General features: G+C 45.9%; 1 protein-coding gene across 4 annotated transcripts in view; it reads left to right on the forward strand.

The window, feature by feature from the left end:
* RTN3 (reticulon 3) overlaps window positions 1-21,042 on the forward strand; it is a 164,972-nt gene that overhangs the window by 132,255 nt on the left and 11,675 nt on the right. For all 4 annotated transcript variants that reach the window (XM_033954841.1, XM_033954842.1, XM_033954843.1 and 1 more), the window contains 2 exons: window positions 10,783-10,852; window positions 13,874-13,920. In XM_033954841.1, coding sequence (XP_033810732.1) covers window positions 10,783-10,852; window positions 13,874-13,920 — 117 coding nt within the window. The remainder of the gene's footprint in view (window positions 1-10,782; window positions 10,853-13,873; window positions 13,921-21,042) is intronic.

A 21,042-nucleotide genomic window follows, 5' to 3' on the forward strand; every position in this document is an offset into this window, starting at 1 on the left:
CTTCATAAGTATATCATCGATGTAGCGTTTCCAAAAGAGCATTTTAGAAAAATGGTCAGAAGAATATAAAAAGTATCTTCAAATTGAGCTAAGTATAAACATGCTACCGTGGGAGCCAGCTCCCATCACAGTGCCTTTCATTTGAATGTAAAATTGTTCATCAAATTGAAAATTTTTGAGTGCTATTTGGGCAAGATGAACCAAAAATTTGACTCTAACCTGGGCTAGCTGTAAAGATAAATGCAATTTAATAACATTCACAGCCGCATCTTGTGGGATGTTTGTGTACAGAGATGTAATATAAAGCGTAACCAGCAGGGATTGAGGAGGGATATGTTGGAAACCAGACAAAAATTGAATCATGTGATTAGTGTCTTTCACATACGATATAATTTTAGGTACTTAATTTTTTAACTGTAAATCAATAAACTCAGAGAGTGGTTCCAAAATAGATCCAATGCCTACCACAATAGGACGGCAGGGTGGATTTGTAAATGACTTATGGATCTTAGGTACAAAATATATTACCAGAATTTTTGGATGTTTACACTGTAAAAAATTAAACTCCCCATTGGTAATAATACCCTTCTCAAGAGCACCCACTAGTAAATGGAATATAAAGTGGTGAACTGGGTTAGAAACTGGCTGTCGGACAGACGCCAGAGGGTGGTGGTTAATGGAAGTCGATCGGAGGAAGGAAAGGTGAGTAGTGGAGTCCCTCAGGGTTCGGTGCTGGGGCCAATCCTGTTCAGTATGTTTGTGAGTGACATTGCTGAAGGGTTAGAAGGAAAAGTGTGCCTTTTTGCAGATGATACCAAGATTTGTAACAGAGTAGACACTGAAGAGGGAGTGGAAAATATGAAAAAGAATCTGCAAAAGTTAGAGGAATGGTCTAATGCCTGGCAACTAAAATTAAATGCAAAGAAATGTAGAGTAATGCATTTGGGGATTAATAATCGGAAGGAACCGTATATGCTAGGAGGAGAGAAGCTGATATGCATGGACAGGGAGAGGGACCGTGGTGTGATAGTGTCCGAGGATCTAAAGGCGAAAAAACAGTGTGACAAGGCAGTGGCTGCTGCCAGAAGGATGCTGGGCTGTATAAAGAGAGGCGTAGCCAGTAGAAGGAAGAAGGTGTTGATGCCCCTGTACAGGTCATTGGTAAGGCCCCACTTGGAGTATTGTGTTCAGTTTTTGAGACCGTATCTGGCGAAGGACGTAAGAAGACTTGAAGCGGTCCAGAGGAGGGCGACGAAAATGATAGGAGGCTTGTGCCAGAAGACGTATGAGAAGAGACTGGAAGCCCTGAATATGTATACCCTAGAGCAGTGTTTTTCAACTGCTGTTCGCGAGATGTTGCCTGGTGTGCCGCAGGGCCGCCATCAGGGCAGTACTACCAGTCCTGCATTCAGGGGCCCGGAGCTGACAGGGGGCCCGAGGCAGGGGCGCCTGTAGCTCGCCAAGGGAAAGTGAGTCAATCACCCAGGACTCACTTTGTCTTGGCGATCTAATCTATCGAGCCGATAAGTCTTCTTCTCCCCGACGTCAATTCTGCAGTCGGAGAGGAAGTTCGGGCCAGCCAATCGCTGCCTGGCTGGGCGGAACTTCCTCTCCGATTGCAGAATTGACGTCAGGGAGAGCATGCGTCGGCGTCGGCTTTGGGGCCTGTTATCCATTGGTGGGTCCTGTTCCCCGATGGCAGCGGCAGTGGCAGTGGCTTGGGGAATGGCAGGGAGAAAGAAAGAAAGGGGGCAGGCAGGGAAACAGAAGGAAAGAAGAGAAACAGAAAAAAAGAAAGAAAGGTCAGGGAGAGAGAAAGAAAAAGTTGGGGGAGGGAATGAGGTGTGGAGGAGAGAAAGCATACAGGCTGATAGAAGGGAAGAAAGATTGGATGCACAGTCAGAAGAAGAAAGTGCAACCAGAAATCACCAGACAAGGTAGGAAAAATTATTTTATTTTAAATTTAGCAAAGTGGAGGCAGTATTACCACAGTTTTCAAAGGAATTTGCCCAAATAACTTAATAGTTAACTGGGTAAATTCCCAGAGATGAAAACTTCCCTTCACTTACTATGCACAGTTCTGAATTTATATCTGCTGTCTATATTTTACAATATGGTCACCTTTTACTAAACCGCAATAGTGGTTTTTAGCGCAGGGAGCCTATGAGCGTCAAGAGCAGCGCTGGGCATTCAGCGCAGCTCCCTGCGCTAAAAACTGCTATTGTGGTTTAATAAAAAGGATGGAGGGTATATTTGTCTATTTTTGTATGCTATAAAAACCAAATACAGAGAGAGACTGAGAGCTGTTGACGAAGAGCTACCTGTGTGTCTTTCTTCGATTCCAGCCAGAATATCAGCTTTGTGTTCAGCCAAACAGGCCCAGGTTTCGCACTGAATAAAGTATTTTATAATTTTTCACTATTCTGTTTACTTAATATTTCATAATAAAGTAATTATAAAATACTTTCTTTGTGTTTATTTGATTCCTATTCAAGAGAATTACTTTATATATAGTCAATATAGGCACAGAGTTAAATTTTTTTAACATTTTCTAATGGTGGTGTGCCTCGTGATTTTTTTCATGAAACAAGTGTGCCTTTGCCCAAAAAAGGTTGAAAAACACTGCCCTAGAGGGGAGGAAGTGACGTCATCACCGCGGATGGGAGCTTAAACTGAAAGCTCCATTCGGGCCCGGCGATCTAACTGCTTAAAGTTGTGAAAACGGCGCATTTTTCCACTCCCCGAGTGGTGGTGAGGTGTGCGAAGGATCGGGGAACCCCATGGCAACGTGCAAAAAATTACCCGGTGACAAACCCGGCCAGCGCACGATGGAGCAGGCGCTGGGCTGGGCAGCACGTGGCGGTGCGGGCCCGGAGACCAGCAGCGGATAAGCGGCGCGATTGAGTGGGGCTATCGCTGCGGTCGCTGACATGCTGGTTGAGCCCGTGCAGGTGGATGCCCCGCCGGAACCGCTTACTAAAGCGGACATGCAGCGTTGGATTACTGAGGTGAAATCTGAAATTTCGGCTGTGGCTGTGCAGGTCCGGGAAGCGGTGCAAGAGTTGCGAACTGATTTGGTGGAGGTAGGCACCAGGATGGAGGTTGTGGAGATGCGGGTGGATAGCTGCGAGGAGAATGTGACCGGGGTGCAAAGATCCTTGGAAACTGCCTCTGCTGATTATCAAATCCTCCTGGACAAAGTTGAGGACCTGGAGAACCGCACCCGGCGTAATAATTTGAGGGTGCGGGGCCTACCGGACTTACCAGAGTATAAAGATGTGCGTGCTACTACTATTAAGCTGATCAGGTGGCTTTTACAAGATGATACCCTGGAGCCGGGACTTGAGCGGGCACATCGAGCTCTGGGACCTCGGACATCCGATCAACCTAAAGATATTGTACTCTGCCTTCTGAGCTTTACCCTTAAAGAACAGATCTTCCGCAGAGCCCGGGAGATGGGCACAGTTACATGGGAAGGCCATCGGTTGGAGTTCTATCAAGACCTGGCTGCGGGCACGCTCCAGAAACGTCGGGCGTTCAGAGATGTGACCAAAGCATTGCAGCGTAGTAATTTGTGCTACCGCTGGACCTACCCTTTTGGGGTGGTGATTACCATCAATGGAGTTCATACAAAAGTTACTACAGTGCGGGAAGCTCGTGGTCTGTTGCAGCAAGCGGGTATTGAGATCCCGGAGGAGGCTGTTCCTGCTGGGGGAGCGGTGTTGAACGGAGTGGCGCCTACCGCCCCCTCCCGATGGCAGCGAGTGGAGAGAGGATCCCGGAGCGGGAGGGGCGGCCGAGGAGGTGAACACCCTCTTCCAGTTACCGCTTCTACATCCAGTGCCCCCCCCTGAGGGCTGACTGACTGTGCTTGTATTGTTCCAGTTTTTTCAATACTTCCCTATCTGCAGGGGGGGGTGTACGGACCCCTCCTTGGAGCTGGGTACCTGGGTTTGAGTTTTGGAAAGGAACTGTGAGGAGGTTGCCCATGGACTGGTTCTGGGGGAGGGTGGGAAGGGGGAAGTTGGAGAGATGTATTGGTGTTCTGTGGGGGAATGTTGTACTGTGGGGGAGGGGGGAGTGAGAAGTGTGGTGCGGGGGGCTTTGGGGGTGGGCGGATTAAATTCTGGGGATTGTTGTGGGAACTGTATTTGACAGTGTTGTGTTGTGGGGTTTGTGTAAGGGGCCATGGGGATGGATCACTTCCTTGTATACTGGTGGGAGATCGGTGGACTCTCACTTTGGGGGAGGGGGGTGGGGGAGTGGGTTGGGGGGGGTAGCGGGAGATGTGGGGACAAGTTGGTAGGGGTTGGGGTTGCATTGCCATTCTTCTCATTGGATTATGGAGGGATTCCGGTTGGTCTCTTATAATATCGGGGGTCTAAATTCCCCCAATAAGAGACGAGCTTTCTATAGGGAGCAGCTTCGCTTGCGGGCTGATGTATGTTTCGTCCAGGAGACACATCTACTCCAGTCCCATGAATCTCTAGTTAGGGATTCTAGGTTTCCTCAGGCCTTTTGGGCTTCCAGGGTAGGCACTTCTAAGAGGGGTGGGGTGGGTATTCTTGTTCATAGGGGGATTTGTTGTGAAGTGAAGAGGGTGGTGCGGGATCCTCAGGGTAGATATATAATGTTGGAGGCTTTGATTGAGGGGGTCTTATACTCCCTGGTTAATGTTTATGCTCCCAATGAGGGTCAGGGGGTCTTCTTTCGAGAGTTAGTGCCTAGAATTCTCAGGTTTAAGGGGGGTGCCCTGGTTTTGGGTGGGGATTTTAATCTTACAGTAACCCCTCATTTGGATAATTCAGGCGGGCGGATCAGTATGGGAGGCGGGATCGCAAACTGTTGAGGGAGGCCTTAGCTACTCTGAATGTAGTGGACTGTTGGCGGTGGCTCCATCCATCGGTCAGAGATTATACTTATTTTTCGGGTATCCATTCCTCTTATTCTAGAATTGATTATGTTTTTGTGGAGCGGGGACTGCTTCGGAGGGTGGAATCAGCGGGGATTGAGTCCCTAACATGGTCGGATCATGCCCCAGTTTGGTTGTGGTTCCTGGGAGAGGGTGGTGGCTCGAGACGCAAATTCTGGCGTTTTAATGATAGTCTCCTGGATGATCCGGAGGTGGGAGCGCAGATTGAAGGGTGGATACAGGACTATTTAGATGTGAATGTAGAATGTGGCGCTTCGTTGGAAGCGGTTTGGGAGGGGTTAAAGGCTACCCTTAGGGGCAGAGTGATAGCCCTGGCCTCAGCCCGGCAACGTAAACGACGGGAAGAGGCGGCGTAGCCCTTGGGATGTTGCACAAGCGTAGCCCTTGGGATGTTGCATTACGGGAACGCTTGTTTCAAGCACGCCGGGATCTTCAGGCTTTGGACCTGGAGCGCTTACACCACAATTTACAGCTTCTCAAACAGCGTTATTTTGAATTTTCTAATAAAGCTAGCCCACTGGTTGCCCATCGTCTGAAAGTGAGGCAGACGCGCAATCAGATTCTCTCGCTACGTGCAGCCTCTGGTGAGTTGTTGCGGAAAGAGGATGCTATTCGGGCCCGTTTTGTGGAGTATTACTCCCATCTCTATGCACCGGAAACTTCTGGGTCCTTACCAGACCTAGACGCTTATTTGGCTTCAGCGGAGTTGCCCCGGATTGCGCCAGATGATGTGGCACGGTTGGACCGTCCTCTCACGTTGGTTGAGGCTCGTGGAGCGCTGCGTTCTATGCCCCTTGGTAAGTCGCCAGGGTTGGATGGTTTTACTGTTCGATATTATAAACGCTTTCAGGATCTTTTGCTGCCTCCTTTGTTGCGTTTTCTTAACTCCTTGCAAGAGAATAGTGCCCTCCCCTACTTTATGAGATTAGCGGGTGTGACGGTGTTGGCCAAGGAGGGGAAGGATCCCCTGCAGTGTGCTTCTTATAGGCCGATCTCGTTGTTGGGGGTTGACACTAAGCTCTTTACGCGGATCTTGGCTGACAGATTGATGAGTTGGATTCCTCGGCTGATCCATCCGGATCAGTCGGGTTTTGTAACGGGTAGACAAGTGGGCGACAATACTCGTCGGGTTTACAATTTGTTTGAAAGGGCAAGGGGGGGAGCGAGGGAAACGGTGTTTCTGTCTGTCGATGCTGACAAGGCGTTCGATAGGGTCTCCTGGCCTTTCTTGTTCAGGGTTTTGGAATCTGTAGGTTTGGGTCCGCGCATGCGGGATTGGATCCAGATCCTTTATACTTGCCCTATTGGATGTATAAAGGTAAAGGGGGCTACTCGGAGACTTTTTCGCTTGCAAGGGGAACGCGTCAGGGGTGTCCTCTTTCACCTCTTCTCTTCGCCTTGACGATAGAACCCCTGGCGCAGAGGGTGCGGCTGAATCGGGATATCAAGGGGGTTACGGTGCCGGGTGGGGATTATAAGTTGGCTTTATTTGCGGATGATCTCTTGTTTACGGTGGAGGACCCGGAGGGTTCCCTGCATGCTATCTTACGGGAGTTGGATGCTTATGGTAAGGTGTCGGGATTTCGTGTCAATGTTGGAAAATCTGAGCTCCTTAACGTTAACTTGTCTGATGATCGTGTGGCTTACCTCCGAGACCGGTTTTCGTTCCGGTGGGTTCAGCATTCTCTCCGTTACCTCGGGGTTTATTTCGGACCTCCGGGAGTGGATCTCTATGATCTTAATTTCCCCCCGCTCTTTCGACGCATTCGTCAGGATTTGCTTAGTTGGAAAGATCAGTATTTCTCTTGGTTGGGTAGGGTGGCAGTTGTGAAAATGATGATTTTGCCTCGTCTTTTGTTTTTATTTCAAGTACTGCCGCTCTGGGTGGGTAGGAACACGTTGGAGGGAGTCCAACGGCATATCTCTCACTTTATTTGGGCTGGAAGGAGACCTCGGGTGAGTAGGTCGGTCTTATGTATGGGTAGGGGCGACGGCGGGTTGGGGGTTCCCAATGTGGTAAAATACTATCAGGCTGCTCAGCTGCGCGCCCTTTTAGAGTGGCAGACGCAGACGCCGAAACCGTGGGTGGAGATAGAGCAAAGTTTGAGCGGTGGGGTGCCTTTGTTACATCGGCCTTGGTTGCCTGGCAGGGTGCGGCTGGAGGGTTACTTGTCCTCAGTGGGAACTTCTTTGAGGGTTTAGAATCAGACCCGGGGTAGTTTATTGCTGGGTAGGCACCATTCCTGGTATACCCCGTTAAGATATAATCCAGATTTTCTACCGGGAAGGGGTGGTGGAGTATTTGCTGATTGGGAAACTAGGGGCTTAGTGTGTGTGGGTCAATTGTGGGATCCGGTTTTGGGCCGTATTCGACCCTTTACAGAGCTCCGGGGCAGGTTTGGCTTTGGGGTCAGAGATTTGTTTCCTTACCTGCAAGTGGTTCATTATATCAGGGCCTCGGGTCTTTTGAGGGATCTGAGGGGGGGTAAGACTCCCTTTGAGCTGTTGTTAGGACCGGTGCTCAGGAAGGGAGCTCTCTCTGCTATATATAGATGCCTCAATTGTCGGGGGACCCCACATTCATACATGAGGGCATGGGAGGGTGATTGGGGCTCTGATATATCCTGGGACACCTGGGGGGATATCTGGTCAGAGATTTCTTCGGTGGGTATAGCGGCCTTGTTGATCGAAAATGGATACAAGGTTCTCTTTCGTTGGTATTATACTCCTCAGGTGGTGGCTCGTTGGCAGGGAGGTGCAAGTGCTCTTTGTTGGCGGGGCTGTGGGGAGGAGGGTACCTATTTCCATATGTGGTGGCAGTGTGAGCGGGTGTCTGGGTTCTGGATTGGGATTTTTTCTCGGGTGTCTCGGATCCTGGATATCCCCATTCCGGTGGATTGGCGACATGCCTTGTTGTTCTGGCATCAATTGGATTTAGCTTGGGGTGATTCTATGTTTTGTAAGTTGGCCTTCACTGCTGCTAGATTAGCTATTGCTTCCCTTTGGAACCAGGTGCGCCCTCCCACGTGGGCCATGGTGGAGCATCGCTTGCTTACTTGGCAACTTCTTTACCACTTAACAGCCCTACGCCATGGTAAACTTCATGGCTATGCTCACATTTGGCGCAGATTTCGGGCTTCTGTGGGGATCAGTGGCAGGGGTGGAATGGGGCACTGAGTTGACCATGGGGCTGGACTGGGATGGCGGAGACTAGGGGGAACCTTTATTTATATCCCTATTCCATTTTTTGGGGTTTTTTTCTGGTTTTGGATGATTCTCGACCTAATTGGGTGTTGTGGGAATTGTGTTTTGTCCCTGGGGGGTGGGTGGGGGGGAATTTGACTGCGTTTTGGTGGGTTTTGTAGTTTGTTATTGTTAGATTGGGGGGATTATATTTGTATTTGTTCTTGATTACACTTTGGGTGTTATTTGGAGTGTGGTTGCACTTTATTTTCTTGCTGCTGTATTCTATTTGTTTATGTTATGTTTGAGGTGTATCTCAATAAAAGCTATTATTAAAAAAAAAAGAAAAACACTGCCCTAGAGGAAAGGAGAGACAGGGGAGATATGATTTAGACATTCAAATACTTGAAGGGTATTAACGTAGAACATAATCTTTTCCAGAGAAAGGAAAATGGTAAAACCAGAGGACATAATTTGAGGTTGAGGGGTGATAGATTCAAAGGCAATGTTAGGAAATTCTACTTTACGGAGAGGGTAGTGGATGCCTGGAATGTGCTCCCGAGAGAGGTGGTGGAGAGTAAAACTGTGACTGAGTTCAAAGTAGCGGGGGATGAACACAGAGGATCTAGAATCGGAAAATAATATTAAAAATTGAATTAAGGCCAATACTGGGCAGACTTGCACGGTCTGTGTCTGTATATAGCCATTTGGTGGAGGATGGGCTGGGGAGGGCTTCAATGGCTGGGAGGGTGTAGATGGGCTGGAGTAGGTTTTAATGGAGATTTCGGCAGTAGGAACCCAAGCACAGTACCGGGTAGAGCTTTGGATTCTTGCCCAGAAATAGCTAAGAAGAAAAAATTTAAAAATTTAAATTGAATCAGGTTGGGCAGACTGGATGGACCATTCGGGTCTTTATCTGCCGTCATCTACTATGTATGTTACTATTTCCATGTAATAATGGGAATCAGATAACTGACTGAAGGCTTCTTCTACATACATGGACGTGGACGTATGATAATATCGTGATCAAAGGCTAGCAATGTTAGAGCTAGATTTTGTTCTTTTGTTAAATTTTGTTTGAGGGGAACATGACAACTTTCTATCTGAGAGATATCCCGTTAACTAACTATTGAAAGGCAGTAATATGTGCATCAACGGGCCCCGGAGGATACCAGGTGAACTTATTTCTTCTTGATAGAACAGGATGAACCTGAATATATTACATGAACACGTTTTTCAAAAGCACTTTGCTATTGAAATAGAAATCAATCAACAAACTATAACAACTGTCTAATTAGAGGGTTGTACTCGGAGACATGGAGGAAAAATGGGGAACGTTCCCCTTTTTCCTCCATGTCTCTGAGCACAACCCTCTAATTAGACAATTGTTATAGTTGTTTGTTGATTGATTTCTATTTCAATAACAAAGTGCTTTTGAAAAACGTGTTCATGTAATGTATTCAGTGTGAGTTTTTTCACATTTTTTCTCTTTTGAATTTTTCCTCCATATTTTGCTTTTTGACTTAGTCTGAATAAACTACCTGCATGTGACTGGCTTACTTTCTTTATCTGTAACCAAAAGGTGTTACCGTATTTTTCGCACTATAAGACGCATCTGATCATAAGACACACCTAGGTTTAGAGGAAGAAAAAAACATATTCTGAACCAAATGGTGTACTAATATATTTAATAATATAGCAGAATAATATTTCAACTCAGACCCCTCCCTGCCAGTCTCTGAACCCAGCCCCCTTCCCTACCAGGCTCTGCACCCAACACCATACTCTTTGCCAGGCTCTGCACCCTATCCCCCTCCCTGCCAGACTCTGTACCCTGTCCTACCTCCCTGCCGTGTAACCTGTCCCCCCTATGGTGGTCTAGTGGTAGGCCAGGACAGGAGGGATCTGTCCCAGCTGTCGAACAATTTTTTACATACACGCACACCCCCATACCTTTTTAAATCCTGGTGTCCAGCAGTGTATTGTCAGGAACAAGATTTCCATGCTCCTGCCTCGCGCTGAGCCCCTCCCTTGCTGGACGGCTGCTTCAGATCTCTTGGCCAGTAGCACACAAGGCAGGAGCGAGCTTTTTGCACTCTAGCCTGGGCTCGCGACACTTCCTGAATGGCTGCCGTCAGTTTTCACAGAACTGACGGCAGCCATTTAGGGGGCTGTGCAAATCCAGGCTGGAGCGCAAAAAGCTTGTTCCTGCTTTGTGCGCTGCTGGCTATGAGATCTGAGGCAGCCGTCCAGCAAGGGAGGGGCTTAGTACGGGACAGAACCCCGGAAAGCTCGCTCCTGCTGATACACCGCTGGACCATCAGGATTTTAAGACGGTGTAATATTCGTTCCATAAGACGCACAGACATTTCCACCCACTTTTCGGGGGGGGGGGGGGGATAAGTGTGTCTTATGGATCGAAAAATAAGGTACTTAAAAGGAGGGGGAAAAACCCTCAGGCAGCAGTCACTGGTTGGTTTTTTGTTGGGTTGTTGTTTTTTTTTTTTTTGTCTCCAGAGAAGGTTACAGGTAAGCAACTTTAAGTAAAGACAATTAGTAGTGTGAACCATATGGAATAAAGAAATGAGGGGAAAGAAGTAAGGGGTTTGGGAATAAGGCATAAATCATTTCTAGTTTTTCACACTTGCTTCTCTTGTCCCTTGCAGCTGGCTGTCTTCATGTGGCTTATGACATATGTTGGAGCAGTTTTCAATGGCATCACTTTGCTCATTCTGGGTAAGAGGCTGAGTGTTTTGATAAGGAAATACACAGTACTTTTTTTTCTTTTTTTTAATGTATACCACAGTATCAATGTCTTACCATCTCTGCATTTACAGAAAACCTATCAGGATGCATGGTAAAGTAGCACTATAGAAATAATTAATAGTAGTAGTAGTATTAGGAAGTCTGCTAGAATAGTGTTTTCAACCTTTTTATACCTATGGACCGGCGGAAATAAAATAATTATTTTGTGGACCGGCAAACTACTAAGACTGAAATTTTTTTTAAAACCCCATCGCCGCCCCGTCCCCACGAGCTCGGTCCCACAAACCATCTGATCCCATCCGCACAAGCCTCAAATAGTTATAATTTTATATTGAACATATTTTATAAAAAGAAACAATATTCTGTACAATTGTCATTTTATAATACAGGGCATTTTATAATACAAATAATACAGGGCAAGAACATAAGAAGTTGCCTCCGCTGAGGCAGACCCTAGGTCCATCCTGCTCAGCAGTCCGCTCCCGCGGCGGCCCATCAGGCCCATTGCCTGAGCAATGGTCTATACCTATCTATACCCCTCAATCCCTTTTTCTTCTAGGAATCTATCCAAACCTTCTTTGAAACCATTTAATGTTTTCTTGTCTACAACAGCCTCTGGAAGCGCGTTCCATGTATCCACCACCCTCTGAGTGAAAAAGAACTTCCTAGCGTTTGTTCTAAACCTGTCCCCTTTCAATTTCTCCGAGTGCCCCCTTGTACTTCTGGCGCCCCTTAATTTGAAAAATCTGCCCCTGTCTACTTTTTCTATGCCCTTCAGGATCTTGAAGGTTTCTATCATGTCTCCTCTAAGTCTTCGCTTCTCCAGGGAGAAAAGTCCCAACTGCTTCAATCTTTCAGTATATGGGAGATTTTCCATTCCCTTTATCAGTCTAGTTGCTCTTCTTTGTACTCCCTCAAGTACCGCCATGTCTTTCTTGAGGTACGGTGACCAGTACTGGACGCAGTACTCCAGATGCGGCCGCACCATTGCACGATACAGCGGCATGATGACTTCTTTCTTCCTGGTTGTAATACCCTTCTTAATGATACCCAACATTCTGTTCGCTTTCCTTGAGGCCGTGGCGCATTGCGCCGATGCCTTCAGTGTTGCATCTACCATCACTCCCAGGTCTCTCTCCAGGTTGCTGACCCCTAGTGGTGTTCCCCCTATTTTGTATGTGAACATCGGGTTCTTTTTCCCCACGTGCATGACCTTGCATTTCCCCACGTTGAAGCTCATCTGCCATTTTTCGGCCCACTTTTCCAGCTGTGTTAGATCCTTTTGAAGATCTTCGCAGTCTTCCCTGGTTTGAGCCCTGCTGTATAGTTTGGTGTCATCTGCAAATTTAATGACCTCACACTTGGTTCCCGCCTCTAGGTCGTTTATGTAGATATTGAACAGGAGCGGTCCCAGCACCGACCCCAAGGATCAACAAAAACCCCGTCTCCCCTCCCCCCTTCACATATCAAGAAACTGAATAAACCAAATTATTACAGAATGCTACACAAATATCAGGCTAACAGAATAACGTAGTCACACATGGCAGGAATGGTGTTAGGGGAGTGCAACTGCCCCCTGGTCAGAGAAAGCCCTAAGCCAGCTAGAAGCTAAAGAAGCACTGCCTGGGCTTTGCACTACCCAATTATGTCTAACATCAGCTCTTGCAGGATACATATTTCAAATCTGATATATTCTAATCACAAGATAGAAATAATTTTTTTCTACCTTTTTGTCATCTCTGGTTTCTGCTTTCATTGTCTTTTCACTCTCTTCCATCCAGCATCTGCCCTCTGTCTCTTCAATCCAGCATCTGCCCCTTCCATCCACTGTGTGCCCTCTCCCCTTTCCATATGGTATCTGCCTTCTTTCTATGTCCCTCTCCTCTTTCCATCCAGCCTGTGCCCCCTCTCTCCTTTTTACATGATTCATTCTGCTCCCTTCATTTTTCTCTCCTATACCAGATCTAGCATCTTTGTCCCTCTCTCCTTATTTCTCTGACCCCCTTCCCAGCATCAATCTCTCTCTACTTTCTCATTCCTCTCTCTCCCCTTTCCATCCTGACTCCTTCCCCTCCTCTAATCTCTCTGCCAACTGTTTCCTTCCTATTTTCCTCCTCCCCTGTACATCAGTACCCCTTCTCCCTTTCCTCCTCCCCTTATCCAACAGTAACTCTTTTCCCTTCCCTTTCCCTTCTCCCCTGTTCAGCAATACCCCTTCCCCTCCTTTGTCCAGGAGTACCCCCTTCCCCTCCCTTGTCCAGGAGTACCCTTCTCCCTTCCCTCTCCAGCAAATGTTTCTTTAGGCTAGCGGCAGCTCTGTGTGCTTTAGCAGTAGTTTAGCCGCAGTTTCATGAGGCAGCCTCGGGACCTTTTGGTAGGCCGGCCCACATCGCATCATCAAAGCGGGCCGGCCTAGCAAAGGCCCCGAGGCTGTCTCATGAAATCATGGCTAAACTACTGCTTAGGGGCAGCTGTGTGCCGAAATTAAAAGCACACAGAGCTGCCGCTGCTGGTCTAGGGGTGCGGAGACAGGCAGAATGCATATGCGGCAGGAGTCCTAGCATACACGGTGGAAGGCAGGAATCCCGGCATAGCGACAGCAACAGGAAGTTACAAGTCAGCTGATGCTGGCACCTTTTGTTACGGCGGGCACTCGAATCCTTCACTGACTGGCAAGATTTTTATGCGGACCGGCAGTTGAAGAACACTGTGTTAGAATACCAGTCCAGTGCCATATAATCCTTTCTTAATTGTTCCTGCTTCCTGTAAGGGAAATCGTATGCAAGTTTTTAAAGTATGCAGCCAAATGTAAGGAAAATGTGCTCCAGCTTTGAAAGTGTTAAATTATTTGATGGTAAGAATGGTGACAGTAGTCTTCATTGGCTAGCTACTCCTGCAAAAATCTATGAGCTGCAGTTGCATGTTTAATGCACATCAGATTTCATGAACAGCACATATCTTGCCTTATCTCTTTTTTCCTCTTTCTTTCAGTTGAAATACTAGCATTCAGTCTTCCAGTGGTATATGAGAAATACCAGGTAAGTCTGCATACATAAAGTTAAGGTTTAATGATCTACCTAGTAGCCTTGGTCTTCCTCAGTGCTGTTGAAATGGGCATATGAACTTGGGGCCCCTTGCCATAAAAGTCCATGTATCTTGCAAAGTGGCTGCTAGGAGCTGAGCAAGACAAGAGGCAGAAGATTTTGAATCCTCCCTCCTGCACAGTACTTCAGCTCTGGGTAGAAAAGGAAACTGCTTTAGATGCCATTCCAAACTGTTCTCTGATCCCCCTCCCTTCAAAATCAAATCTGGGCTGGGTAATCAACATGAAAAGGCAAGTGCATGTGTGATAATTAAAGATCTTCATCATAAGTAGATTCATTCACACTTTCCCCATCCCTTTTACCTTCAAAGAGAAGAAGTGATAAAGGAATTAAGATCTTCTACCTCCTGCTGTCTTCCTTTCTCAGTACCAAATGCTGAGATCTGCCCTTCCTTCTAGATAGCATGCAAAATATCTATTTCTATAAAGTTAAAAAATTTATACAGATTTTTGCAAGCTTGCCAAAGAATTCTAACTCTTATCCAAGGACAAGCAGGCAGCATATTCTCACATGTGAGTGACATCATCCACAGAGCCTGGCACAGACATTGCAAAAGTGTACTGTCACTTTAAAAGTCTTATGACTGCCTCTACCGCACATTGGTCAGTATCTTCCCGTCCAGTGTCTGCTCATGGGACCATCAGTCCTTGGTTCTCTGCAAAGCTAAGACGCTGTTTCATCACAATTGTCATCCCTCTAACCAGTCTATCCCAGGAACTTCTCACCTACATAACTAGCATACTCAGTCAGATAGAACTCTGGATGCTCTCCTTCAGACTAAAACTCAACCCGGACAAAACAAAATTCTTCCTAGCCACCCCCAAAGACAAAATCAAAGACACCACAATCCAAGTGAAAGGATTGGTTTTCCCACTCGAACAAACATTAAAAATACTAGGAGTCACGCTTGACAAACATTTATTCCTAGAAAATCACACCGACCTCACTGTCAAGAAAGGCCTTTCAGCACTCTGGAAACTCCATACCATAAAGAAATACTTTGACACCGCATTCCGCCTACTAGTTCAATCCTCCATTCTCAGTATACTGGATTATTGCAATATCATTTACCTAAGCTCCACAAAGAAAATCACCAGAAGACTAAAACTGATTCAAAACACAGCCGTCCGCCTCATTTTCGGCCTGAACAAATGGGAACACATCACTCCCTTCTACCACCAACTGCATTGGCTACCTTTCGAATCCCGAGTCCTTTTCAAGTTCGCCTGCATCTGCTACAAAACAGTATTTGGTCTTTCACCAAAATACCTCTCCCCCCATTTCACTATGTATTGCACCAATAAGAAATCCCGCAGAATTCAGATGTTTGCCTTCCCCTCCATAAAATTATGCCAGCTCAAAAGATTCCTCGACAAAACCTTTGCCTTCCAGGCGGCCAAGCTGAACCCTTGGCTAGCCCAAATGATGCTAGTGGCCCCGACCTACCTCGACTTCAGAAAACTTCTCAAAACACACCTCTTCCGCGAACAGGACCCTTAACCCTTTTTCCCCGCTACAATCCTACCCCTCCCAACCCCTTCCTTTCTCTCCCCCTCCCTTCTCTTGGTTCCCTCTCCCTCCCTTTTCTCTTCCAATCCAACTATGATAAACATCTGCTAAAACCCCAATACTTCCTTCCTCGTTGCTTGTAATTCCGACATAATTTTGTAAATCCGTGTTCAGACCGGATCCTAATTTAATTGATGTGAACTGCCTAGAACTCTTTGGGTATGGCGGTATATAAGAACTTAATAATAATAATAATAAGCACGTCAAACTTAACATTTTTTGTGCCTTTCCGTTCCTTTTTATTTTATGTTTAAGTCATTTTTATTAAAGCAGAAACATAGCAATGAACAAAGCATGGCACAATTTTTCAAATAGCACACAAAACCAATCCCCACCCACCCAACCAACCCACCCCCCTCCCACCCTCCCTCCCACCCCAGCAGCAGCGGTAACAAATCAAGAATTATAAAGCAAAAGGGGGGAAAAAGAAGTCAATTAAGTACCCCAAAGTTGGTTTTGAACATAAGGTGTAAAAGTCAAGCTAAAAGGGTACCAGCACTGAGTGTATAAACGTCCAGCTTTTGTTGACAAGTCCATCACTTCACGTCGTTCCAGTAACATTTGGTGTAACATTAATGCTCTCCATTGAGGGACGGTCGGAGGTTGTGGTGAAAGCCATTGCAACAAGATACATTTACCCTTTTTGACATATTTTTCTATTATTTCTTTATCTTCCATTCAGTTTAAAACTTTTGAATTGTCTACCAAATTTTTGTTTCTGGCCTTCAGACCATTTTCAGGCCGGGAGCATTGATACTTTCTCTGTTTGCCATATACTCAACCTCCCTGGACCATTGAATTCTTTGACATTGCATCAGCGGTTTTTCCTTTTGATGTCAACTGCTCCTTGTGGCTCCAAGCTGTGCACTGAATGCCAAAGGACTATTTCAGGTACAGACTCACAAAATTGGTATGTCCAGTACCTAGGTCCTGAACACTGGGACATTTCCTGCCCACTCTACTATAAATTGCTGAAGAGGTCGTTTAAAGCCAGGAAGTTTCAGTAAGAAAAACTTTTCGGGTCAGCTTTATCTGCATCGAGAATGGCTGGAGACTCTTAATGCTCAACATCCAGCAACTCCAGCATAGACACTGGTACCGATGCCATTGATTTTTTCTTCGTTGGTGTTGCCAGCCTCAGGGGAATCTCATAAGAAAGCATAAACGACTTCCCACTCCAAGCATGCTTCTGCATCCTCTCTTTGCCATCGAAACATTGGCATACCGATGCTGGATCTTCTCTACAGTTGGTGTCTCCTCTGAGGTGTGCCTTGACCATTGAGGTCCCCAACATCTCAGCACCCAAAGCAACCAGTGCCTAATGTACCCTTGCCAACATGGTACTGGTGTTATCTCTGCAGAAACAGCATCGCATGCTGTTGCAGAAAGAACTAGTTGGGCTACCGCAGACACTCTGCCAATTTCTGCTTCCACACTCCCCAGCCTCAACTCAGTCTGAGCACACCCAAGAAGCTCTATTGAGGCATTGAGCTCAGACACCATGACGTTGAGGATCTGCATAGAGGCCTGCATCATTGAAGTAACACAGTTATCATCCCATTCTAGAAACTCCTCTCCACGTTCGTCACAACATGTTGAAAATCATCTCAGCTCTCACCTCAATACTCATCACATCTATCTCCTTGATATATCTCATTCTGCAAGGCCTGACATCAAGGACTGACTGACTTGTCTGTGCGCTCATCTACTGACTATCCATAGCTATCAGCAGATGAGTCTTAAGGGATACCTTCGGATCCATCTCTACCACTGCCTAGTAGAAGGTCACTCCCAGAGAGTCTGTCCTTTACAAAGTTTATACAACAGATGAGGCAAGCACTCCCAATAAACATGGAGTCTAGAGACAGAGCCTCAAGCAGAATTTATGGATGCCCTCGACTACAAGGAGTGGCTGAAAGACTGTATTAAGGTTCCTCTGCACAACCTCATGATGGAAGCCTTATTTAAGAACTGGGAATATCCACTCTCCATTCCAGTGGCTCTACACAAATTGGACACTTTATCAGATCTAATTTTGCCCTAGATTTGACAAGATCAAAACTGAAACACCAGTCTTTGGTCATAGTCTGCCTTGAAAAGAGAAAACAGTACCAGATCCTCCTATGCCAGTACCTCTCTTTAGAGAGAAGGCAGAACTCTAGATAACTTTGGCCACAGTGTTTCAAGGCTCTATGCTGGCCAAAAGAACAATAAACTACAACTTTTATATGACATTCTAAATGAAGTCTCTCATCTAAGATGTCCCTCTATGATCAATGCATGCCATCAGAACATCCTACCTTCTTTTCAACATATAACGCTTGATCTTTTAGAGACTAGAAAATATATGGTATGCTCTACATTTGATATTTAATCTTGAACTGCTGCAGTCTGTTGCCATGCGAAGATGAGTATGGCTAAAAATCTCAGATTTGTATGCTAATATTCAACTGTCTCTCTAATACTCCCTGCACATGTGATTTGTTTAGAGACTGTATAAAGGAGGCCACAAAAAAAATCAAATGTCATACTGATTGCATGTCAATCTGGTCCTCAAAGTCTCAGCAGCTGAGGAGATATTTAAATAGCTCCAAATGCTTCACCTATTATTCAAGGCATAGGTATTGCCAACCTTCTGCGTCTACTCATCCAACTACTCAACAATGCCTCAGACAACAGAGACAGCAAAAAAACTTCTGTTCCACCTCAGTCCAAACAGCAGCAGTCTTTTTGACTTAATTTTAGAGAGCAGTATTCTTCGACCTTCACCTCACTCTACCCATGGGAGGGCAATTCTCCCATTTCCATAACCAGTGGTCCTTAACATCGGATCATTGGGTCCTTCAAGTAGTGAGTCAGGGTTATGCCCTTCGTTTACAAAAGAAACCATGCCCCAAAAGAAACCCTCCTCTGCCAGGAGCTCTCGGCCCTCCTCTATCTCAATACCATAGAACAGGTTCCTCTGCAGGAGAGGTGCTGAGTGTTCTACTCATAGTATTTCCTTATACCAAAAAAATCTGGAGGTCTCCATGCAATTCTGGATCTCCATGCTCTCATCAAATAGTTGGTTAAGGAGAAGTTTTCTATAGTCTCTCTGGGCACCTTATCACTATTAGAGAAGAATGAGTGGCTACACTCTCTCTACCTCAAGGAAACGCATATTCATTTCCATCCTACCTGCTCACAGGAAATACATCACTTTCAGTACAAGGTGCTACCATTTTGGTCTGGCGTCTGCACCCAGGGTTTTCACAAAGTGCTTAATAGTAGCTGCACTACTTCGCTCATAGAACTTCCACATGTTTCCTTTTCCAGACGACTGACTGATCATGGCTTCCACACTTCAACAGGCTCACCAAGCCATAACTGCAACAGTTTGTCTTCTGGAGCTCGTAGGATTTACACTCAACTACGAGAAATCCCATCTAGAACCTACTCACTCTAGAGTTCATTGGAGCCCTCTTAGATGCAACTCAAACTTGTGCATTTCTACCTCAACAAAGACACGATACTCTTAATTCAAATCTGCCAAGAGATCTCTTCTCATCACTACATTCCTGCACATCAAATATTGCGACTCCTCGGCCACTTGGCCTCTACAGTACATGTAACTCCATTTGCTTGTCTACATCTTAGGGAGCCTCTTTGGACACCTTCAATGGTCTCAAGCCACCGGACCTCTATCCCAACAACTCGCAGTGACTTCACATCTTCAAAAGTCAGTGGTGGTTATTGCCAGCCAGTCTCTCCAGGGGCCTTCTATTCCAGATGCTAGCATTTCAAAGGATATTGGCAACCGATGCCTCCATGCTCGGTTGGGGAGCTCATCTCAATGGCCTTCATACCCAAGGCTCTTGGAGTCCTCCAGAAAGACCTCTCCACATCAATCTCGAGCTTTGTGTAATTCACATTGTAGTACTGTCTCCTCAATCAAGTAGTATTCATCCGCACAGACAACCAGGTAGTTATGTACTAAGTGAACAAGCAGGGAGGTACAGGATCTCGCCTGCTATGACAAGAAGTGATCCAAATCTGGTCTTGAGTGATTCTTCACAACATTTTCCTGAGAGCAGTCTATTTAGTAAGAAAGGTGAACAGCCAACAAGTTGAGCACGCTCCTGCAATCGCACAAGTGGTCACTCAACTCCAACACTTTTCATCTGATTTTGTGGATTGGGGAACCCCAGAAATGGATCTCTTCCCTCCCCCAATAAAATCACAAGTTCCCTCTATTCTGCTCCAGAGTCTAAACTCCCAGTTGTCTGGAGTCAGACATCTTTCTCAATTGGAGGAACAAGTTCCTTTGCTTTCCCTCCATTTCCTCTACTCATGAAGTCTCTGCTCCATATTTCACCAGGAACAAGCCATTGTGATTCTTATAGCACCTTTGTGGCCATGTCAATTATGATTGTCGCAGGTTTCCGGGTCTCGCCGTGTCTGTCAACCATGTTTCCCTCTCCTACAGCTCAGAAGAAGGGAACCCATCACACTTCAAATCTTTCTAACATTGCTGACACAGAATGAGGATGCTCTTCTCCATCCCAATCTACATTTATTAGCACTCACAGCATGTTTTCTCTCTCCCAATCAATAAATGCCTTTGCATTATCTGCACTGGTGTTGGCTATTGTTGAAGCCTCTAGGAAGCTTTCTTCCATGCAGCATTGCTATCATCTCAAGTAGTTGTTTCACAATTTAGTGTAATGTTAACTCGCTGGATCTGATCACCTGTCTGCTCCATTGGTCCTAGATTCTTCTACACCTTTCTAACTGGATTAAAATCCACTTCAGAGTTCATTTCGGTGCCATTAGTACTTTTCACTTAATAAAAAGCCATTGTCTCTACATCCTTTGGATGCTAGATTCATGACAGGCCTTCTCTCTACCTCCAATCAAGTCTCCTCCTGTAGCTTGGGACCTTAATGTTATCCTTTCCACTCTGATGAAATCTCCTTTTAAACCATTCTTGTCTTCATCCCTGAAACATCTTACTTGGAAAGTAACCTTCCTTATTGCTATCACATCTGCACGTCAAGTCAGCGAACTTTAAGCTCTTGTGTCAGATCCACCTTTTACAACATTTTACCATGATAAAGTAGTTATTTGCGTTCATCCTAAGTTTCTCCCGAAGATTGTCTTGGAGCTTCATCTAAATCAGTCCATAGTTTTCCTGTTCTAAGACCACATTCTCACCCTGGCAAAGCGGCACTCCATACATTGGGCTGTAAACATGCTCTTGCTTATTAGTTAAATTGGACCAAACCTCACAGAGCCTTCACACAACTGTTCCTGTCTCTTTCTCTTTTTTTTTTTTTTATGAATAGCTTTATTGAAGTTTCAGCTAGAGCACAGCCATTAAAGTAATGAAAAATCAAAAAGTCAAGCAACATACAAAGCTACCAGAAGTTGCCTAAAACTGCTATCTAATATTATTATCTAACTAGAAACAGTCATCAATGAAAAGCTGCCAATACCCTGCCTTCCAAG

The sequence above is a fragment of the Geotrypetes seraphini genome, chromosome 8 (assembly GCF_902459505.1).
Source record: "Geotrypetes seraphini chromosome 8, aGeoSer1.1, whole genome shotgun sequence".
In the NCBI taxonomy this organism is placed as follows: domain Eukaryota; kingdom Metazoa; phylum Chordata; class Amphibia; order Gymnophiona; family Dermophiidae; genus Geotrypetes; species Geotrypetes seraphini.